We start from the raw sequence: 15,478 nt of genomic DNA on the forward strand, positions 1-15,478 counted from the left end.
TAAACTGTTTACAATAATAGCTAGTACTTCATGGGCTTCATATAAGGTGTGGAAGCAGTCAATACCGAACCATAGAGTATCGAGATCTTCGATCCCCGAGTCTTGGCCCAATTTCTTGTTTATGTTTACACGTACTGCGCGTCAGTTTTCGACTGCATTCGTGGGAGAGAATGGGCTATCGTTATCGATGCCAAGCGAGGTCGTAACTCGTTTGAATAGGTTACGAAGTGACCTTAGTCGGAGTCACGCAAGCACCCACTTACGGCCGCTACATGTAAATACCTCCCCTGCACTATGCCATAATGGCAAATCGATCCGGCGACGATGGCTGGCGTTCAGGGACTTGAAAACAGCCAGAAGCCCAAATATACATTTTCGGGGCTGGGAATCCTTTCCCGAGGAGTGGGCTCCATTTATCAATGCTAACAGCCCGGGGAGGGGAAGCTCGAATAAGCGATTGCCAAGAGGCGAGTGAAGTGAAGCGCAAAAACACAGTTGGCGAACCATGGGTCCGTATCCGTGTCCCCCTATGGGAATGGCAATTTCCTGGCCCCGAACCACTAATAACCCTTTGTCTCTATCTTCGCCCCGTATCCGTATCTGTATCTGCATCCGTATCTGTCTTCGTCGTCATCGGTTACACATGTTTGCTGCTTCGTTATGCCAAACTGCAGATGGTCAGTCCGCCCGAAAGTCTGAGGAGTGGGGATACAAGCCGCAAAACCAATCAAGCCCCTGCCGAACTGCAGGCCCTCGCAGAAGCGATCCCTCCCAACATTGCCGTTTGTTCTCTGTTTTCAGTTTGCAGTGTTCAGTTTTCTGGCCCAGTTCGGTCGGTTGTTTGTTTTTCCTGGCGAGAGTGTTTTTTCTGGCCTTTCAGTTATTTCGTAATTGAATTGGGCCCGTAATGCCCGCACTCGCACTTATTTACACTTGCCAGTGTAATTGAAAATTTCATAAATTTTAATTAAATTCTAGCCTGCGGACTTTGGAGTGTTTGATTGTCCGGTTCGATGTGTGTGCAATTTGTGTTAGCTATTCCCCCGTCAGCTGCAGTTGAATTCCGACTTGTTTTAGTTTTCCCCCAGGAGCAATAGTAATTTCAGCCCGTTCCGTTGCGGAAACCCGATGTTTGCCCTGGCGGGTGACTCACCTCACTTGCGCAACCATTATACGACGTGCCCAGATCCGATTCTATAGTTCTGTTCCGGGGGAGATCCGAGTCCTGGAGCGGGTCCTCAAGCCCCGGGTGACCAGCGGAATTGATTGCTCAAGTCGTAAAATCCGGGAGTTGTTTGCTGTTTGCTGTTTGCCCTTCTTTTCGGCGTTTATTGGGCGCGTTTTACACTTTGTTTACAGGATAATCGCATACTTTATGACACTTTCCACTTCGAGTACACTGGGCGAATGCGCTTTGACGAAGGACTTTGAAACCGTTGACTTTACCGGGGGCTGCACAAAGGATTTTTATGTTATTCCTATTTGATTGGGGGAAATGGATGGGTGGACGGGGCGAAATCATAAGACATAAGGCGTAAAACGAATGGCGAGCGCATAAAAACACACAGGCGCGGCCTATATGCCTTTATGCCTTTATGCACAACAAATAAAATCAATACGGCGTAAAAATAGGAATACTGTGTGGGTATTTCGCTTTGATGTGGTAATTGTCGCGTCTGGTCAACAACAAAAGGAGGTCCTTTGGCATTCAGGGATTCACCGACACACACACACTCCGCAGCACGTGACTCATGGATGGGGCTGTGGATCGAAGGGGGTTGCTCCTCGCCACATTATATAATTGTCACTTGACGAGGGGCTGCTTCACAGGCATCCTTCTGCTGTTTTTCCCCTTTGGGGGCCAAAATCACAGGTCGAAACGGAAAACGGAAACTGAAGCTCACAGCTGTGCGTCGCCGCCACAACAATTGCCACCAATTTTTGAAAACTCCGACTGACGGGTCTGTCGAACAGCGAGCTGGAAAATCGCGGCGGCTGCACAGGCCGAAACAGAAACAGAGAGAACCAGTTTTCCAAGGCAGCAGGGAACACTGCTCCTGCTCAGCGGGAAAATAAGGGGTTTATTTTTGGCAATTTTGGTGAGGTGAAGCTGGCCTTTAAAATAGATCCTAAAAATCTAGTGAGTCCCTAAGATGTTTGGCAGTGCATTTGCATATCCAAAGAATGCTTTAAGTGATATGATCTTTTATTGATGGCAATCAAGCGTTGTAAACAATTGAAATATTATTGTTTTTGGTTTCTGAACTTATTTTGTAATATATCCTGCTTAAAGGCCACCTTTCCCCCTATAGGCAAACAGCTGATGCGTAACCTCTATCTTGCTGGCCAAAATTCCCCGATAACGGGAACTGCTCACTTGCGCAACTGTCCTGGCCCAAACCCCCTCCCTGAGAATTTCCAGGCAGCACAGCACCACTCTTATAACCTCTGCCTCTCTCAGCGATCCTTTGGGAAACTGGAATTTTTCTTGCAGCGCTGTTTCCTTAGCCTTTTCTGTTTTTTCCCATTTTCAAGTCTTGCACCCGCGCGGGTGTGGTCCTGTTTTTCCGATTCTGAAAAGTGCCGAAAACGCGAGCGAATTTCCACTTTCACACACTCACACACACGCACAACTGGGAGAGCGTTTTCCCACCCCGATTTCTGGCGTTCCGCTTGATTGCCGCCCGCCTTTCGCTTTGTTTTTCTTTTTCACTCATGATTTTCCGTCAATTTTCGCATCCATAATTCGTACAATTTTCCTAGCCACACACACACTCACTCTCGGGGAAAGGCCAGAGCGAGACAGCACTTACGGCCACTAGCGCTGCGATAGAAGTGGGATTTGAACTGCCTCGGATTGGACTGGAGACGGTTTCATCCGCGTTCACGTACGCCGTGGTGGAACAACAATTGAGTACTGAATCTGCGTCAGGAGCGCTCTATTTGCCACTCGAAAAGAGACGGCACTGCTTTGCAGCCGCCGCGGCGAAAGAGAGGGCTGCTCCGGGCAGAAAGAGAGAGCATGTGCGCGCCCAATCTCTTATACTGCCTGATGCTGGCCAGCTCGTCGGGTCTACACTGGTCTTCGCTCGGGTTCGGGCCCGGACTCGGCTTCTGGCCGAGGGAGTAGCGCAGAGCACGCCAGCGAACCTGTCCTAACCCTTTGACATGGCTTTCCGCCGGACCACAGAGAACCCGAGAGCTCAGGGAGTGCACAGGGAGAAACAGACCAGTAGTTGGTACTACCCAGAACTGGAACTCTTTATGAGAATGAGCCCTAAGAACACCTTTGGTTTAACCATCATAAATATGATATCCACAATGTTAGAAACTATAAAGAAGAAGAATGAGCGCTAAGAACGCCTTTATTTGTAACCATCTTAAATATATCATTAACAGTATTAGCAACTATGATATACTTTTTTATGAAAGGTTACTTACCATGATACAAAATAAATATTTACAGGTTTTCCTTGCCAAAATTTTTAGAACCCAAGAGAAAGCATGCCTTCAAAATGGAAATTCCGAGCTTGGATCAGTAACATATAACTTGGCTTGCATATGGTTCACTGAGGTGTTAGGTTGCTTAGCGGTGAACTACCCAGATCAACCCAGAACCAGACCCATTTCTCCCCGTGTGGGAAGCCCTGTTCTTCCCGGCTTCATTGAATAATTATCTCGAGTTTACCTGTTCTCGGCTGTCGGCGGGCCCTTCGATGTGACTGTGACCCAAAAACCAGTTTCTCCGCCGAACCGCCAACCCGTTTGGCGCTCAGAAAACGAGGAAAGCGCCTGCGCAGCCCGCTCGAAAGGTCGAAAAGTGAAGCCATGTGGAAATGTGTTAAGTGCCAAACACCCAAAACGTTTCTGTTTGAGTGGCCATAGAACCGTGGCTTCTGCCAAGGGGCGAGTAATTGGATAATTCGAGCGGCCCCCCGCCCAAATGGCTTTTTAATTATGCCCAAGAATGCGGTACATCATCGCCGGTGATCTATGGTCTCTACCTGCACTCGGGATCTGTGCACCGCGATGGTCCATTTGCATCGTCACTTGGCCAGTCATAAAGTTCCCACGGCTCGGAGGCGAGCCTGACCTACGCTGTAATGCTTTAATTAGCCAACATCTGCTGCCTGTGGCCGAGAAAACCCAGTTTCCCCAAAAAATTTCCCTTGCAGCCGGAGAGGCGACTCCGCTCCTGGAAGGTGTAAACCACGGCGCCTGCGCGAGAGTCTGCAAGCGAGAGTATCCTAGAGAGAGACGCCCTCAATACGCTGTGCCACCACCCACCCGAACCCACCCACCTTGCCACCCGCCCAACGACTTTGCCAAAATGTTTCGTTTTCGCTGAATTTCACTTGGTTCACAGGACCTGCTCCCGGTGCAGTGGCGCATATACCTTATAGTATGTTGACTTAGGCAGCCCTGATTTATGCATTATATTTGCATTGATTTTTAGCTGCAATAAATCTGCAAATACTCGGGGGCAACATGCCATAACCCGAGCCCATGCATGCCTTCCCGCAATCATAATTCACTCGGCCCGTTAATAGCTGGATGTGATTGGCATTATAGCGCCGGTCGTCCGCCCTCTTAAGTGCAGTCAAAGTCACTAATTCCTGGCTTCAGACAGGTGAATGCCTCCCAGAGAGTGCTATTCGTCTGCAGGTCGACGCTTCGCGGCTGTCAAGTGCGATTCCCTGAATGGCTGATGCCTCGGGCTTAGACCGCCATATGTTGCCCGCCGTCGATTCTACCTGGAGCGAGCAGCTGTCACAACCCAGTCTACTAATTGCCGATTTCATAATCACCCGAATCGCGATTTGCTTAGCTCAGCGGGCCGGGAAGTGTCGAGATTATCGAGTTTGAGCGAGACAATCCAGGGGCAGAGTTTCCCTGAATGAGCTGGGAGTGGCCAGGAAATGTGCTATTGTATATACAGAAGTGTCGTACTATCTAACGCTCTAGTAGAGTCAGATACGTCTGTGTTTTATTGTGGTTCCGCATTCTATATAACATAATATCTCGAGAAAAGCATCGCAATAGTTACCATTTGCAGTAACATCAATAATATCCCACATTTACGGGTACCATCTTACATTTTTATAGGATAGTATGCTATGAAATCTCCTTTCTTGTTCGTTTTGTATAAAATCTTAAGCACCACCTTCACAACAATTACTATAATCACTTAAATAAGTAGTGTTCTATATGAGCAGCGTACTATCTTGCTTTTTAATAAAATAGTATGATGTCTTTAATGCAATGCCCTGGCATTCCCACGCTCTTGTGGTTGCTTCCACCCCTGAACAAGCAGGGACATGGAGGGCCTTGAAATATTGCCCCTGTCCCAGTCGCCGCTCCCCAGTGGCTGGGCTCCCCTTGATCTCATAATTTACCCGGCTCGTGTCGCTGCAAGGTGTTCATGTGGCCATAAAAACAATAAAATATTTAACACAAATTTTAACTTAATGCTCGAGTCGTAAAATGTATGAGTGTAAAAATGCTTACCTATGGGCTGGCAGGCGGCGGAGGGGTGGCGGGGCTGTGTCCGTCCCAATGCCGCCTCATTAAACCAGAAATTACACAAAGGATAACGCGCAGCTTGACGGCGATGGCCGCAAAGTGTTTGTGTTTGTATTTGTCTCCCGTGCTGGTGGGTGTGCGCTTGATCCGCCCACTCAGCGCCACCCACCGCCCACCGCCCCATCACCCTTTTGCCCCTCGGCGGCACACAAATAAAAAATTATCGCCCAAGTCCAGGACGAGTCGGTCCTGCGTTGCCGTTATATTTTATTTTTACAATTTTTCGTCACTTTTGATGCCGACCAGAGGCTGGCTTTTATTTTCTCTACTTGCCAGCTTCCACACTCCCCACCCGATTTAGGTCCTTGCACGGTAAAAAATGTATCTTTAGGCTAGAATAAAATTCGGAGATACGAAATATATATTTTTCTAATAGGTGTGCTACATCAAACCACATGTAAGCCGAAGGCTATCACAAAACAACTGTTTAGCATCATCCTTGGGGTCACTTGAGGATAAGGCATTTCTTGGAGCTACAGTAAAATAGAAAAGGAATCTAGTTCGGTCTCTCAAAATGCGTATTTAAAAATTAAGCATGGTTGTGTAGATATCAGTATGATTGTAAGACATATGAAGAACATTTTAATGTTTCCCTTAGAATACAATTTTCTCTCCCAGCACTCAGTTTGCACAATGTATTTTTCCCTTCCTACATCCCATATCAAATCACACCTTACCGCACACACTTTTCTCACTGTGCACCCTTCCCGGACCATCCTGCCGCATCATTGTCTTTTGACGCTGCGAGCGTTCACCGGTCGTCGGGGGGAGTGGGTGTGTACAGTATCTTCGGCTTCCTGTTCGAGCTGGGGATGCTTCCTGCTTACTTCTACTTCTCTTATGTGTGTTTTTTACCGACGCTGATTTTTATTCCTCTGCAGGATGTGATATTTCATTCAGGCCGCTAACAGAGCAGCTAAATGCCGCTCCCCGGTCCCAGTGCCTGGATATGAACCAGATAATAATTTCTCATCTTTATGATGTTTTCACGCTCTGCTGTGCCCTGCTTAAGTCAAGAATCCAGCGATTGTTGCTGCTGAAGGCGAAAAAATAAGACACAAAATACGGGGGAATGGAGGGGCATCTTTCACTTTTCACTCTCCCGCTGCCATTCCCACTCCCGTTTCCACAATCGAATTGGGAATGTCCGGAAGCAGTGTGGCCATAATTGCGAGCCCGACTAGACGAAGACATTGTTTTCTGGGGATTCGGAGGGATGGCCTGGGATGGGCTGGATGGAATGACGACGTCTTCGGCGGAGTGAATGATATCCCTCGTCCGGTGGCTTCCTCCACCAAACTTGTTTGCTGCCCCAGCTCGTCATCGTGGTCCTTTGTCCCGGATCCGTGGGCCCGGGGAGCTGTGGGAGTAGGTCAGCGGCGCTGCCGGGATGTAATAATGAAATTTATGTCTGCATAACGCTGATTTATGTACGCTAATGAGCTTTTTAATTAGTTAATGCACGTGCGGGGTGCGGCGGGCGGTAATTTAAGGAATTAATTATGAAAAACTAGCCGGGCCAAATAAGCAATTTTGCCTTTGCCCCTATAATCAAGCCAGATCTTGGACATCCATATACCTGTGGGATTTCCGTAAGGAAAGTTTCGTTCAGTTGCAAAGTAAATTGTCTGGGATAAAATGTTTGGAAGCTCGACGGAGGAGGACTTGAAGTCCGACGCGGATCGCAGCCTTGAGCTGGCCCTCGAGCGAATCAAGGAGCGCCGCCAGCAGGAGACTTTGTATTTTAATATTTACAGTCGCATCGAGGTGCACGAGTGGCTGCTGAAGGATCGTGTGCGAGTTAAGGCCTTTCGCAAGGCCATTCTTCACAACGAGTCCTTCAAGAACAAGGTGGGTAGAGTGGTAATCGATGTAGATAGCTCTTTTAAGATGTCCCCAATTCCATAGACTGTCTTGGACGTGGGCTGCGGCATGGGCATCCTTTCGGTGTTTGCCGCCATGGCGGGGGCCAAAAAGGTCCTGGCTGTGGACGCGGCCAGCATCACGGACTATGCCCATCGCATTGTCCAGGATAATGGATACGGCAATGTCATAACCGTGATAAGGGGAAAAGTGGAGGACATCGAACTGCCCGCTGACATCGCTAAGGTGGACATCATTGTCTGCGATTGGATTGGGTGGGTTGCGTTTTAAAAACCTTCATTTTGAAAATTAAGGTTCATAAGATTATGGTTGCTTAATATTCAGCAATTTTATTTTTTAGCAACATGTCCGGTACCAAAAATTTTAAATTCAATTATTTAACTATTTTTTTATGTAAAACAACAAACATGAGAAATTTTGAGTCTAAAAACGATTATCATATCATATTTTTACCAGTGTACCCCTGAGTACCGAGCTTATGCCCAAATTGCCTTGACTCCCTGAGTGTTTTTGTCGCAGAGTTATTTCCCACACCGATAACCTTTAACCCGAAACCATTTCGCCACAGCTCCTGCCTGTTCTCCGAGAATATGCTGGACTCGCTGGTTTTTGCGCGGGACAAGTGGCTGTCCGCCGGAGGGCACATCTTTCCGGACACGGCGCAGCTCTATGTGGCGGCCATCCAGGGGTGGGACCAGGATCTCGGCTTCTGGCACGATGTGCACGGCTTCGACCTGTCGGCCATCCGGCGCAGGTGTGAGTCGCTGGCGGTGGTGGAGCCCGTGACCGGTGGCCAGATGATGAGCCAGGTGTGCCTGGTCAAATCGCTGGACCTCTACAAGGCGCAGCGCCAGTCCTCCGACTTTCGATCCTTCTACGAGCTGAAGGTCACCCGGGACGGCTGGGTTCACGCCCTGGTGGCCTACTTCGACGTGGGATTCAGCAAAACTCCGCAAGGGATCGCCTTCAGCACGTCGCCCTGCGCCCCGTGGACCCACTGGAATCAGACGGTCTTCTACCTGGAGACCCCTCTCCCCGTGAAGGCGGGCGAGCTAATCAAGGGCGTGTTCGGCTTGAAGGCCAGCGAGCAGAGCATCTTCGACCTGGAGGTCGACATCTATGTGGACTTCGAGGGCAGCCAGAAGTCGGTCACCAGCCAGCAATTCTTCGTGCTCTCCAGCTCCCTGGCTGTGGATGGGGTCTAGAGAACGGGAATATGCCACACGAAATATCCTCGGATCACAATAAAATGAACGACCAGTTAAATAAAGCAAAAGCCAGCCACATTGCCTGTGCGCAATATTTATATGATTTTATTGTGTGTAGGCGTACATAAAAACATCTCTATGCTAGCATTCAGTCGCAAACATGTGCAAAGGATTCAGATAAGGTCCGTGGTCTCAGCAACTTGGGCTCACACCGGATCCAGGAAAATATCTAGTCAGCCTTTGAAATATTAGGTATAATAAAAGATAATAATAATATAATCATTATGAGTTCCTAAAAGCGGTGGAGTTTGAAATTATTTAATTGTGGGACTAAAAGTATGCTGCGATATTTTGTGACCTTTAGTGGGGCGATGGCTTTACTCTGACTGAACATTTTTGGGTAGCATACTTTTAGACACCTTTATCGCAATTTGAAATTAAATTGTAAAAAGGTCTAGCTAAGCACTCAAATTTGTAATTCAGAACGTAACATTCTAAAAGGGTATCCCAAAAGTTTGAGATACTCCGACATTTAGCTTGTTTTCCATGCACACCTAGTGCACACAGTTTGGTAAACGGTGTAAATAAGTGCAGCGCCAGCATTTAATTATTTAAAACAATTTTCCGATGTGTGTGCAGCTTGGTGTGTGCGATGTGGGCGAATCTAGTGCACGTTGCTTTTAATTTATGCGCCATGTTTTTATTTTCACATATATGGCATGTATATTTTTTTCTGCTCGCCACCACTTTTCATTTTTTCACCGCTGCTTATTTATGCCGGTCAGTAGTTGGAGCCATAAACTAGCGCATTAAGCGAATGCATAATATTGTTTGCCATAACAGTTGACAAAATATTTCGGTTAAATATCGCCGGTCCTGCGGCGAGAAAAGGACGCTTTAAGTCCTGGCAAATCGCGCGCCCCAGCGAAGATTCATTCTGGATCACTCCTCGCGGACTTTTCAATCACATTATAAGCTGTTTGGCTTTTGCCTCCGCCCTGGCCCAGTTCCCCACATTTCACTCGCAAATTGGCCCGCCGAGGAGGGCTGCTCCTGCGAACCTGCAAACCGTTGACGGTTATGCAAATGTTAGGTAAATGCGCATAATAATAATTTCAAATAAATTTAATGTTCTCCGCACACACACACTGGCAGGGCCTAAAGTTTGCTCAGCACAAGGTATCCATCCGTGTCTGTGCGTCCTCGTCCTCGTCCTCGTCCTTGTGCCTGTGTGCGGCTTGTGCGTGTGTGTTTGCAAATGGCGAACGAAACCGTTAGACATGCGGCGCCATCGCCGAGGCTTGAGTGTGTGTGTGCTGTGTGCGGGTGCGAGTGTGTGTGGGAGCCACTGTGCATGTGGGTCTGTTTGCATAATGTGCAACATTTTATGTTTTTATTACAGCCCAACGCCAGACAGTGACTGCTAGGCGTGTCTAATGGCTCTGTGGATACACTGAGAAAGATGTGCGGAGGTTACTCTTTTCAGAGCCTTGTTAAAGCACCTCCCTGAGACCTCCTCGAGCTGTGTACTGTGCGTATAGCGGCAGAGACTCGGCAGAAAACATGGCTTTGCAGCGGCTGCACAAAAGTACATTCTGATGAATGAACCTAAAACCGAATATATAAACTATTATTCAAAGGTGTTTCATCAATAATACCTATTTAATTCATACAATTCTTTGTAAAAATACATTTCTTCCTGTGCAGCAGCTTAGGCTTTTTGCCTCTTTACTTTTTGCTGTACCCCTTTGGCTTTTGCCTTTCTGCCTCTTACCTGGGCGCTGCAGAAATGATGTGCGGACTATTTGCGCCATAAATATAATAGTTCTAATTTCGTACTAATGCATAGTAATCCGAAAGCTCAGTCGCCTGGGTTCGGGGTCACCAAAGGACGGGGAGTGTTGATTTATCGCGGTGGCCAAGAAAAACAAGCCAACTGCAGGCGGACAAACAAATCATTCGGGAAAGGATACAAAGGCGGAGGACAATGGTCCGTCAGGATGGCCAGGATCAGGATGCGAGCGCGGACTTGGATGGCAGGATGGCTGGCCGGCTAGCGATGACAATTGGCAGCTCCAGCGGAGAGCAGACGCCGCTGCGATAAAATGGTGAAGGGGAGTGGGAATACTGGAAAACTGGAGGACATGCAAAGCGGCTGCACGAAATTTACGACCGCCGGGCGGAAGTGGTAGAACCGGAAGCGGAAGCGGCAGTGCATTGACCACACATCCTACTCGCAGGACTCTCGCTGTCTCTCTCTCTGCCTGTCTCCCCCTACGAACTGCCAAAAATTCCCAGCGACATTGAGCTTTCGCCGCCCTGATTTAGTGGCATATAATGAGCTGCATGCAGCATAAATCATGCAGCATTAACAGCTGCTTGGCCACATCAAATCCGAGTTAAGTTCTCCGCGCCGCCGGGGCAGCGGAGTGGAAACCGGAAGTCGATCCGTATCCGCATCCGCATCCGGGGCCGGCGGCGAAACAAAGCTCGAGCTTGGGGGCCATACAACAAATCGCTTTGGAATTGCAGTTTAAATATTTCTGCACTATTTTTCACTGGCCGCAGTCAGAAAGTAGCAGTCTCCCACACACACCAAGCCAAGCTCTAGCTCACATGTTGTGCAGTCCTTGCATTATTTAACTTTTGCCGGCAAAAGAGAGGAATGGATGATGCTGGAATAATTTGCAGTTTGCAAACCGAAAATTTATGACTTTGGCAGTTGATTTCTTAGCCGTTTGAGTGATTGCACAGGGAGTCCTTCGTGGTCCTTCGGAGCCCTTGGAGTCCTCAGAGTCCTGGTAACCACAGCTCCCATTCGTGCCTTCTGTGTACTCTGCAATATCTTCGCTTTGTGCAAACGCATTGGGCAGGAAAATTGCTTCCTTTGGCTCTCAATGGCTCTGGATCTGAATGTGTGACCCCTGACCTGGCCCAGCAGGTCCTTTTACGTATGCCAAATACTTCCGACCACTCTGCTGATGACTTCGATTTGCTTTGCACTTCTCGTGCCAATGTGTGCGAAATTAATTATACGAATTGCCATTTAAAGTAACTCGAGTGTTGAAAACTAATTAATTTGTTGGATCGGCTACACAAAGTCTGCCAGGATTACAGTCGCCCTTAAAGTGGATACATCTGAAGCTGCCACTTTAACAACTCGCTTTCGGGGAAAGTAAGGGTTGTGCGGCCTGGATAAATCATTCGCAGGAAATGCCCTAATAGATGACAAAGAAAACTTTCACTCCCCTTTGAAGTCGCCTCCGTGGAAAGCAGGCCCATCTTTACATGCTGCCACAAACAATATATGCAGGCAGGCAGGCAGGCAGGCAGCCCTGGCATTTAACGAGTTTCCCTTTGGTCCTGGCCCAGGACTCGTTGTGTGCTCCCGTTGTCGCTCGTAAATGCTCCGCAGAAGCCTTTGAATTGAACAATTTAAGGTTCTTTCTCGGCTCCGTGGCTGTATGGCTGTGCGGCTGTACGCCTGTTATGCGGTGGCCATTATAGCTGCCGCAGTGCCTTTCGAATGGGAAACGTCCTTTGTTGTGTTATTTTTTAGCGCTCCGGGTTATGAAAACTAAAACATGCATACATAGCTTATAGCATATACTACGTACTATACGGGGCAGCACTTTGCGGTAAACTACACACTTGGCACTTGACACCTGCAAAGGCAGCGTAGACAGTAGACACGACACGCATACGCCACGTTGTCCCCAAATTGCCCTAAAAGCGTAAAACAGCTAAAAACATCTAGTAGCGACAGCTCGCAGCGCCCAGGAAGTCTCAGATGCGTCCTCCCCCAGCTCCTGGTCCTCCCTTCGGACCCAGTTTTCCATTTTCCCGTGCCGTGGCCCATTGTTTATTAGCACTGCTGGCTTTTCCCTAACCAACCAGCCAGCCAGCCAAAGGCACAAAGCAAACAATTTCAGTGTGTTGTTTGTGGGCTGCTTCCATTGTGCCGCTGCTGTAAATACACTGCGAGAAATATTACATTTAATTATAAATACCTTAATAACACGTCAAAATAATCCGGTCAATATTGCTAGGATGACTAAAAGTATGCTATGAAAATCAGAACGCTGTCATGGGGATTTTGTATGTGTTGTTGCATACTTTTTGACACTTTGATATGTGATTTCAAACCGTTGTTAAATTGTAATAGATCCCATTTCTAAGGAAATTTTTATCGAATACCAAATTTATATAGATCTGTCTTCCTATCAGTGTACTTCTGCCGTGCTCCGAGCTCCATTCTGCATGCGGCTGTTGTCGCCTTTAGGTCACCGTGTCAGCTCCGCTGCAGCACCAGCAGAATAGAACAGAGCCACAGCCTCGAGGCCGGTCCTCTGGCCAAGCGGACGGCCTTAACCCGGCTATCCCACTCCAGATCCACTCCCAGATCCCTGGCCTGACCTGACCTAACCTGACCCAGCAATCCGCAGCGCGATTTCTACTTGGGCATGGGTTCGCTCGTGTGCCTCAGATACTGTACTTTTTATTATGCTGCTGCTACTGCTGCGGATTTTGGTGCAACGAAAACGGGCAATTAAGGCGGCTGACAATTAATGTGGGGGCCTTTTATTCTGCCACTTTGCTTGCGGCATTTCGTTTCGAAGGGGCGCAAAGCACTTTCCTCAGAGAATAAATAGTCAAAAAAGAAATTACATTAAAAATACTTTGTTAAGGATCTAGTTGGCTATCTGTCGCTGAAAATTATCATCATTTTCTTAAAACTATGAATATTTTTGGAACTTAACATGTTGGTCAGTAACTGATTCTACCCCACACAGAAATTTAACTCAATGACACAAGATAACTTGACATTGAGAAATCGACCCTATATAGCCAATATGGTAAATTTGGAAACTTGACATAAAAACCTACGGAAATTGAAAAACTACTAATTCAGCTTAAAAGTTTTCCAGTATTTTCTTTAATTGTCCGACTTCCTGACTCAACATGCCATCCTGTGAACGGCAAAGCTCTGAAGTGTGCCGGAAATGGCTTTCCACTTTTAATTGAAGTGAGAAACTGAGTTGGTCCTTGCTCAATACACCGTCTCCAATATGCAAACAATGTATTCATAACGAGCGTCCAAGCACAACAGGTCAACGCAAATAGTTAAGGTAAACACGCCAGGGGGACTCAAATATGTAGTTCAACAAAAAACTAAAATCAATATGCCAAGCTGGCGGCAATGGTGCAGCTCTAACTGTGGGGGGTAAGCCCGATAGCTTCTATGTAACCACCCACTGGCCATTTGTGGCATCTGGCAGTCCGATGTGCCTTTGTGGATTTTTTCCCCGATACTGCCCGTTGGATACTTTCTTGCGGTGCGCCGTTAACTGATATGTCCATTGACATCCAGGATGACTGGGGCCCTTTGCCATTCACTTGACTCGGAAGGCCATAACGGAATGGTATCGTCAGTGGCTCCTCTCCTCCAGAATCTGATACACCTTAAAAAATGTTTCTCCCTTGATTTTTATAAAGATCAATAAAAAGTTATGTGTAATATAAAGTGCCTAAACGTATGCTTTAAGGTAGTACAATGTCCATCGCAGCGGACTTTTGGAGTTCAAATATATAGTTGCATATTTATTTTTATTTTGGCGGCCTTAAAAATAATTTCTACATATGTATTTCTTAACTAATCATAGTAAATAAGCTTTACAATAAAAAAGTATTCTAGTTTTATTTAAGAAAGATTGTTTATACTCAATTTAGAATATTTATTACATCTTGCTTTGTTTACTCGACCCAAATCATTTCTAGGAGTGTGGGCAACCTTAAGTCGGTCTACGTTATTGCCTTTGAGGAAAGCTGACAGTTCTTTAAGCCGCTTGACGGTGCGGTTTTTCAGGCAGTGCTACAATCGCATTAATGGCCGGGAAATCCGTTGAGTTTATGGAATATTCCTGCGAACGTCTCTGCCAGTCACGTTGGTCCTTTGACTTGCGGACGAGTCAAAAACAGCGGTAGAAGTGTGTGAACTCACGGTCTAATCTTGATTTGGTGAGGCCAGAAGCCCTTCTAGTTCCCCTGCCTTTGCATGTTTGACAATTTATGTTATTAGGACATATCAATAGTGGGCTTCGTAGTCAAAGGATGTTTTTGCGGTTGCTGTGGTCCCCACTTCATAGAGCAGCGCACTCGTAATTTAATGAGTGGTTGAGTTTAATCCACTTACATGCTTTATTGTGGTCGTTTCAACATGACGAAATGGATGGATGGATGGGTGCTGGAATGGTGAAATGGCTGGCTGTCTGGAACTCCCACCCCGACTGTCTGGATGCAATTGATTGCGTTGCGGTTCGCAAATCTAAAACAAATGCCGTCACTACATTTGATCTTTTTGTGCAGGTTCATCGGTCGGACATTAGAGCAGAGTTATGCATTTGATTTGTGTAATTTTGTGGTAAATACATTTCTACAACTATGCCAAACGCGGTCAATTTACGTAGCTGTTGGAGTTAATGAACTGCCGGTGCTATGGATAAATTCAAACTGCCATTTTCGAGGGATGGGAATAGGAACGAGGCCGCTGGCAGGCAATAAAGAGCAGTGAAAATTGGAAAATTCGAAGCCCCGTATTTTGACAAAGACATAAAACCTGCGGCCAGAAAAGGAAGCATCTGGCGGAGGAGAACCACTTAAGAGCCACGCCGCCGAAGCCAAAAGCCGCAGGAAAATTAATTAAACTTTGCTTTGGCTGGCGGCGCCGTGAAGGAAATTACCCATAGGCTGCCACACCACCTACATCACTCCCTACTTCTGACGACGAGCAGCCGAAATGCATT

General features: G+C 47.2%; 2 protein-coding genes across 10 annotated transcripts in view; one reads left to right on the forward strand and one right to left on the reverse strand.

Moving 5' to 3' along the window:
* The window catches only part of LOC108029073 (protein turtle), a 40,543-nt gene extending 37,632 nt beyond the window's left edge, over positions 1 to 2,911 (reverse strand). For all 9 annotated transcript variants that reach the window (XR_007763575.1, XR_007763576.1, XR_007763574.1 and 6 more), the window contains exons 1-2: positions 2,814 to 2,911; positions 1,154 to 1,452 (exon numbers count right to left, since the gene is read on the reverse strand). The gene's annotated coding sequence lies outside the window, so the exon portion shown is untranslated. The remainder of the gene's footprint in view (positions 1 to 1,153; positions 1,453 to 2,813) is intronic.
* A 4,250-nt stretch (positions 2,912 to 7,161) lies between these two features.
* Positions 7,162 to 8,773, forward strand: LOC108029030 (protein arginine N-methyltransferase 8). The gene is made up of 3 exons (XM_017101079.3): positions 7,162 to 7,434; positions 7,492 to 7,721; positions 8,036 to 8,773. Exons 1-3 carry the CDS (start codon positions 7,222 to 7,224, stop codon positions 8,670 to 8,672), a joined length of 1,080 nt encoding a protein of 359 aa, XP_016956568.1. The 5' UTR covers positions 7,162 to 7,221; the 3' UTR covers positions 8,673 to 8,773.
* The last annotated feature ends 6,705 nt before the right edge of the window (positions 8,774 to 15,478 follow it).

Source organism: Drosophila biarmipes, chromosome 2L (genome assembly GCF_025231255.1).
Source record: "Drosophila biarmipes strain raj3 chromosome 2L, RU_DBia_V1.1, whole genome shotgun sequence".
Lineage (NCBI taxonomy): Eukaryota > Metazoa > Arthropoda > Insecta > Diptera > Drosophilidae > Drosophila > Drosophila biarmipes.

What these genes read in the sequence shown, in the direction of transcription:
- LOC108029030 (XM_017101079.3), top strand. Translation starts at nt 7,222, where the DNA reads ATGTTTGGAAGCTCGACGGAGGAGGACTTGAAGTCCGACGCGGATCGC. An exon ending in ACGAGTCCTTCAAGAACAAG is followed by an intron (nt 7,435 to 7,491) that starts GTGGGTAGAGTG and finishes CCAATTCCATAG; the next exon opens with ACTGTCTTGGACGTGGGCTG. An exon ending in ATTGTCTGCGATTGGATTGG is followed by an intron (nt 7,722 to 8,035) that starts GTGGGTTGCGTT and finishes ATTTCGCCACAG; the next exon opens with CTCCTGCCTGTTCTCCGAGA.